Source organism: Prosopis cineraria, unplaced genomic scaffold (assembly GCF_029017545.1).
Source record: "Prosopis cineraria cultivar Desert tree isolate PC_DT_omini unplaced genomic scaffold, ASM2901754v1 PC13, whole genome shotgun sequence".
NCBI lineage: Eukaryota > Viridiplantae > Streptophyta > Magnoliopsida > Fabales > Fabaceae > Prosopis > Prosopis cineraria.
In genome coordinates this window covers 4406113-4414111 of record NW_026555344.1, presented here as the reverse complement: position 1 = coordinate 4414111, position 7999 = coordinate 4406113, and the positions used below count along the sequence as shown (strand labels likewise).

Below are 7999 nucleotides of genomic sequence, written 5' to 3'. Positions count from 1 at the left end.
TTCAAAATGTCCAACCCTTTGTTAGCCTATCGGGTTTATGCCAGCAGCTACACCTCGATAAAAAATCTGGAGTCTGTGAAGCTCAAGAACGGAATCCATGTCGCTCTGGCCTTCGCCAGAGATTACGATGAAGATGGGAATCCCACCATGGGAGACTTCAAGTGCTATTTCAAAAAAGACGAGCTCACTCCCACCAAGATCAAAACTTTCAAGCAAAAGTCAGTTTCCAAAGTCAAGTTCTTCCTCAGCATCGGTGGCCGTGACGAGAAATATCCCTTTTCTGTCACCTCTTCCGATAAAAAAACCTGGATCTCGAGTGCCACCGAATCCCTGAAAAAGATCATCCACCAATACAACCTTGATGGCCTCGACGTTTACTACCAAAACATCAATCCCGACGGGCAAGGTCAGTTCAAGGATGCAGTAGGTGAGGTGATACAGAACCTGAAAAATGAGATGGCGGCCGACTTTCTGGTTTCCATCACCGTGTCTGCTCCTCTCAGTGATACTTATTACTGGCCCTTGCACGAGGCCTGCGACAAGTTTATTGACACTGTGGTTTACCAGACCCACACTTGTTCTACTGTCATTAGAACTTCGCAGTCCCTCAAGGACGTCCTCGACAATCTGCCTTATGCCAAAGAGAAGCTCATCGCCGAGCACAGTAGCTCCCAGCCCTCGGACTGGACCAACGTCCCATTGCCCATCTTCCTTGGTTGCGTTCCTCACCTGCTCGACCAAAAGCCGGCGACCGCTTCTGGGATTTCCAACTGGATTATGACCGGTGATGATAACCCTGAGAACTGAGAAGCCATCATGGCCCTTGTTATGTATCAGCTTCATTAAATAAAGCATCGGCATCCCTCTGGTGTTGATGCGTGCTGCTGTTTCATATTTCTGAGTGCTGTGTCTGTCGTCAGTTAATTTCCTTTCCAATAAGTCTTCAGTCACCGTTGGTGGAGGCATTTGTACTTGTTTGCTTGATTTGCACTTAATTGGCTGTTGTGTTATCTGCGTGAGCCAACCTGTTTAATAAATGTTGCTTTGATTGTTAATCAATTTGGTACGTGCATGGTTTTCCTTTCTTATCCTTTTTCCTCACTCGCAACTCTTCCTCGTTGTGCTTGATTTCCCAGGGGATCATCTTCGGTCATGCTTGTCACCTTTCACGGGATGAGATATGCGCCATAACTTTTTATTTTTAAAAATAAAAATAGTATTTTACTGACATAACAAATATCTTATTTTATATATCTTTTATGTGTAATTTATAAGAACATATATTATACATTTTACTTTTTACATTCACACATTCAAATAAATCAATTAAACTCATAATTTCATATTAATTTCTTTGAGAATATTAGAATAATCAAACTATACTCTTTATTTTCAGTCTCCTATACTTATATAAAAGACAGTAATAAGCATTTATAATAACTGAATTAGAATAAAGGAATAATCACAATTAAGGACCTCATAAGAAAATTAATATCAAATCAAGATCTCATCATAACTTAATTTTCCAAATTCAGTACTCATCATCTTCTTATGTTTAAGGACTAGAAATTTTTAAAAAAATCTTTATTTGATATCAACCTATTTTGAGGAAGTACTTGTGTTTAATTTATCAAATTATCATCAATTTGCAGGGGGAGCAATTATCGCCATCTTTAATATGGACTTGTTAAAATAGGGGACCTAACTGTTGTAAATATATGTCAGCACATTGAATGACAATTAAGTCCTAAAATGAAGAATTAATTATAATTAGGTCTCTAATAAATTTGTCAGTGAAAAGATGAGTTGCAAGTATTTGTTCAGATAATTACAAATTCAAATTTTCTCATAAATAGTTAATGAAGCATCGTTATAGCATAACTTTTGGGATTCAGGTCCCGAATTTAGTCATTGGAGAGTATGAAATGAAAACTTCACACACACACACACACTACTTGTTTCAGATGGAAGATTAGTAATTATGACCAACTATATAAGATGGCAGCAGAGCTAAAGAGTAATTTCATCCTTAAATAATAGGTTCAAGGGCATCTAGGACGTCAAACTCATTTTTGCTGCAATATTCCCCTATAACTTTTAAAAATAGTACAACATCATTCCTATTATTAAGCAAAGTTAACTCTCACTGCTAGTTAATCAAAAAAGGACCAAAGAATATTTTCACATTACTTATATCACGATGATAAGATTCATTTTTTCATGATTTGCAGATTTAAGGGAAAACATCATTCAAGAATCGCTGAGGGTATTCAATATCAAATGAAGATCAAAAGATTATGAAATATCACTGTAGAACTAGAAGCCTCATTTGAAAATAATTTTAGATGAAAAAAGACTATAATACTGCTATTTTTCTTTTTTTTAATTGACAAGTCCTAGTGCTAGAGTGTCCTTTAGGTCTAGGAATAGCTAATAAGTCTAGGTCTCTATCTAGTATAGGTCCTAGCTATCTGGTGGAAATGATGGAGGTGTGGATGATGATACTCTATCATAGGATTCCATCCAAGTGGAGTATCTCGTAACAAGTACTTATTCACATTTAAAAAGTCATTTGTTAATTAACAAATTCAAGAATCCAAAAGAGCTTAGTTATGGGAAAAAACAAGTACAGATCATGTTTCAATAAGTAGTTATTCTTTAATTAACAAATACCTATTCGTATTTAATAAGAAATCATTCGTTAATTAATAAGTTCAAGAATTTGAAAGAGCTCAGCTATGAGAAGGGACAAATTAGATCATATTTTAATAAATAGTTATTCATTAATTAATAAGTATCCATTCTCATTTAACAAAAAATCATTCGCTAATTGATAAGTTTGAAAAAAGAAAAAGAAAAGCAGGCATATTATAGGCTTTTCTCATCTGAAACTATTTTCAAATCAGTCCCCTAGTCCTTTAGTGATATTTAAGAATCTTTGGTCCTTGTTTGACATTAATTTGCCTCATTGTCCTTGAATGATATTTTTCCTAGATGTAATTTCACCTTCCATATATTAATGTCGAAACTTATCATGAACCTAATTTTCCTAATAAATTTGATGTGAACAATGCAAATGGTGATAATAGGCTGAGATATATGCCAATAATATTGAATGTCAATTGATAAAGCTGAAATAAGAGAAAATAACATTTGAAGATAATTTAAAGAGTAAAACACAAGATCTACGACGGAGAGGACAATGAACAAGGACACTTGAGGAGTGTATACGTGCATATTGCATGTATACAATTTTTGTTCAAATAATTACAAATTCATAAGATTAAAAACACAAAGGAAAGACAATGCAAGTTAGGCAATTATGGCACCTTGTAATTTAAGAAGAGGGAATCTATAGTCCAAAAGTAAGTGTGGGAACCTTTGGCTAAATTATCCCTCACAATTAGAGTGCAGGGTTAGCCCAATCACATATGTTGGTCCTTATGATTTAGTTGCTCATAAATTTAATCAAAAGATATAAGGAGAGAAATAAAGTGCTTAAATTTGATCATACAGATTATCTCATAATGATGCATTCTTGTTAATGTGTGAAATGTTATATGTGAGATTATGTTTTACTTGCTTTTGAAAGTCACACTTTGAAATGCTTTAATTAAACTATTTGGTTACTGAGATTGTATAATGTCACTCCTATTTCTTATTTTTTTCCAAAAGACGATAAGGGTAAAGGCAAAAAGGAAGCAACAAAGGCTAGAGACTAGACTTCCACCTTGTAAAGTGTCTAGTTGTTTAATTTTGTGTGATTGAATACTTTCCTTGCCAACATTAGCATTAATTGTATAAGTTCGAATATATTTTATTTGCATGTGCTTAGTATTGACTTAGGCAATTTTTGATATCGGCCTTCATGTGATTTTTTTTTTTTGTTTTTTGGTAAATGGGGCTTAGCATGCAAATTAATATGTGACATTGAATGATGATTAATTGTGAAGACATGATGTGTAGTAGTGCATGAGTGTGAATTATGCATGTTGGATTGAAAATGCTAATGGCTTGTTAGAGGGGAGACACTTTGTAGATGTATTATAAGTGTAGTAAGTATAATATAGCCCTAAGTGTCTCAAGATCCTCATTTGGTACCAAATTGTGAGGAAAGGCTAACAGCTTGGTACTATCTCCAATGACATTTCTCATGTTGTGATGAATATGCTTGGCAAAATCCACCTTTTTGTACGTCATGATACAATATGCCATTATTGCACGAATCTTGCTCATGTCAGAGGAATGAGTGGTGGTGAGAATGTTGCGAGAGATAAATGTGTTCTAAAAGACAGTCTTCTTAGAGAGGCATTCATACTTCAAGCAACCATCAAACCGAATAGGTTCTGCTCCCTCTTCCATAACATAGTCAAGAATGTCTTTCCATTAGGGAAGATTAACATTTTTTAATATGTGATCCACCTTAAGCATAGTCTCATATTCACACTCCCTTTCAAATTTTGGTAACCCATAGTGTTCCCGGATAATGTCCATTGTGATCTTAACCAATTTACTTCTCACATAGTAATTGTCCCTCTCAACTACAATAGCATTCGAATAGAATTTCCTCACCAATATTGGAATACAAACACCAGGATTTGTGCGAAAATTGGGAGCCAATTTATGCTAATGGAAAGCTTGATGAGCCAAATTGTATGCTTGCACCAAATAGTAGCAGTCCTCAATGCATTTTATCAATAAGGATATCATTGAAACGCCTTTGAGTTACGAGAGAGCGAAACCAAAAGCTATCAAAAGGTGCGCAAGAAGTGTTCCCTTTCTTTTGCCTTTTCTTTGGAGGCATCTTATAGCTACAACAAACAATACTAGCATAAAATAGAGAAATAAAAATGCATAAAATAAGACACAGAAAGTGGAAGAAGAACAGCAATCCACTTCATTCAATCCGATTAACATAGTCAGTAGAGAACTTGAACAACAATTGAAAGCACATAAGGGAGAGAAAAACAGCAACTCCTTTTGTCATTCAACAAAATAATCAAGCCAAGCACAAGGACAAATAGCATTTTTCAGTAATGCTTCACAAATTAAAGCATCAAAATAACTCCAAATAATTTCCAAAGTAAAGTTCAAACTAGTTTCAGCATAGTACAGCATAACCCCAGCCAAAGAACCATTATCAAGAACCCAAGACCAACATAACGTAGACCAAAAATGAAAGCCATACAAAAATGAGCAGCAACAACAAGAGGGAGTCATTTTTTTTCAAAACAAGACCTGCCATAGGGAAAGCTAAAATCGAAATGAATTGGAAGAATTCACACATAACCCAATCAAGTAATCCAGACTATCAACACAGCAATGTGCAATAGGAAATAGAAATTCCAAAGCTCAGCAAAAAAATAATCCAAAGACGAATCCGAACAGGGGAAAGGGATCACGAGCAGAAATCAAAGTGTGAGTCACCATAAAATCTAAGAGCAAAACCTCAACAGGGGAACAGCACAAAGGAAGAACAGATAAATAATAATAACGAAAAGAAATGACCGAAAGAACAAAAAAAAATGAAGAAAAGCGAGAAAATAATAAGAAGAAGAAGAATCGACGTGAATATAGAGAAGGGGGTGAATCATGCCAGGAGAGGAAGGGTTTATGGCAGCCGAGAAAAAGACACGACAGGCGTGAGCACAACAGAGATGACAATAGAGATAGAGAGAAAAGGGAATGAATGCGTGAGTGTTTAGTGGCACAGGGACGACGGCTCGCGTCAAGTGTGAGTTAAATTATGGAGGCACGACAGACTGAGGTATATCTCACTGTGGCAGATAAAAGTAAGGGAAGGAGATGGTGGGTAGCGGGTGAGACAATGAAATGAGAAGATGAAAGCGTGAGCAGAGATGGTTACCTTAGTCGACAATAGGAGCACGCCGAAGAACACTGGAGATGAAAACGGAGCACAGTAAAGCTGAGGTACGGAAGCTGGAGAAATAGCTGGGAAGAGGCTGAGACACAGGTATTGGTTACGGTGGTCGATGACACCACGAGCTGAACTCAGGCGGACTGAAGAGGGGAGAAACTTGCGACGGCGGAGGAAGGTAAGTGAGGGAGATATGGAGGCGCGAGCAGTGTTGACGATGGCGTGGAACTCGGTGGAGGAGATGCAAAGAGAAGGCACGGCGGTGTGAAGCTCACAAACACAATGGAGGAAAGATGGACGGCGGAGGCTGGGTGAATGCAAGGGAAAGAGTTGGAAAGAGGCGGAGGCTGGGGCGAGACAGAGCTGCCAGTGGAGGCGCGGGTGAGGTGACTGTCAGGGCAAGAGAGAGAGGATAACCAATTCAAATTGTTTTAGGGCATGCGTTTTGCACGAGAAAGCTGAAATTTCTAGTAGTTTTTTTTTTATTCAAAAGCAATAAAATAAAAAAAAATGAAAACTATACATGTGTGTGCGCGCATGCGTGCGTGCGTATGTATGTATGTCAAAAATCGGACAAATAGAAAGGAAGAAAGATAGAGAAAACAATAATAAAAAAATAAAATAACAAAATATTTACAAAAATATTATTTAGTTGGTTTTTTAAAAAAATACTATTATAATAAATCTAAATATTTACAAAGAAAAGCTCTTGTTCTTTTGGAAGTTAAGAAAACTAGAAGCATGACCCGCTACAACGGGTGCCATAGAGAGTATGATTTCTAAAAGAGCTTGAGTGATCAAAATGCTTACTCACTACAACCTCGGCTACAGCAGTTTCCCTATTTCAAAAAATTAAATTCTATGTAAAAATAAAAATGCTTATAGTCACTCAAATGCATAATTTTCAATCATTTAATCAATGTTAACGCCAAAAATAATTCAAGACACCATAAAAGCATTTAAATTAAAGCTCCAAGTTCAGAAAACTCCCTTGTTCTTTTTAAGTTCAATATGACTCTATATTATTGCTCCATTGTTCCAAACATAGCCCAAAGTCAACTAACCTACAAAAAACACACAAACAAAAATCTAAAAGACAAACAAAAATCTAAATAATGCAAATAAGGAAATAAAAGGGAAAAACTTATGTTACCTCCCAAAAAGTGCAGTTTATAGTCCTTAACTAGACTATCTCAAAGGGTTATGGAGGATCTAAAAGCTAAACAAACACCTTCATATGGTCAATATCACCACCATGGTAAAGCTTTAGGCACTATCCATTGACTTTAAAAGCTCTTCTTGAATTCTCTTCCATGATTTCAATGGCTCCAAAGGGTGAAACAGAACAACTTTGAATGGACCAAATCATCTAGATCTTAATTTACCTGGAAATAACTTCATTTGAGAATTATATAGCAACACCAACCGTCCAGGTTCAAATTGTCTAGGCAAAATATGTTTATTATGAAACTTCTTGGCCCTTTTCTTATAAATCCTAAAACTCTCATAAGCTTGCAACCTAAACTCATCTAGCTCATTTAATTGCATTAACCTTTTCTTACCCACTTGGCCTATGTCAAAGTTCAATTTCTTTTATCAAAAAAAACTGATGTTGTGCGTTTCTAGTACGAAACTCGCTATAGCGCCCACTGTAGCAAGTTCTGGTTCAGAATTTACCTTATAAGTTATAATACTGACCCACTATGGCAGCTGCTATGGCAAGTGATCATAACAATTCAATTTCCTCATTAAATTCATTATATTTTGCTTCTTTACCTCTTTTAAACTCTTGTAGAGTTTTTTAAAATTCAAAATGACTCAAATTAACAAAAGAAAATACTCTAAAAAAAATCAAAACACAAAATTTACAAGACAAGTTGACTAACACCAAAATAAACACTAAACACAAGACAAATAAACAAAAAATAACTAGATGACTCTCTAAAAGATTAATAAAACTCTTCAAAATATACAAAAATATAGAGAGTCATCAAGGTGAGACTAGAGCCATTAGTTAGAGTATTTAATAGTTTGCGCAGGTCTGAACTAGAAAATTAGGTGCTTCAAAAGTTAGTTTATATGTGTTGTCATTTTGTACTGATATGACTATTGGCCATGATG

The 7999-nt window shown here is 35.6% G+C and overlaps 1 protein-coding gene across 1 annotated transcript; it reads left to right on the top strand.

Moving 5' to 3' along the window:
• Positions 1 to 6: 6 nt before the first annotated feature.
• On the top strand, positions 7 to 807 carry LOC129290935 (ruBisCO-associated protein-like). The gene has a single exon (XM_054927997.1). It carries the CDS (start codon positions 7 to 9, stop codon positions 805 to 807), a length of 801 nt encoding a protein of 266 aa, XP_054783972.1.
• The last annotated feature ends 7192 nt before the right edge of the window (positions 808 to 7999 follow it).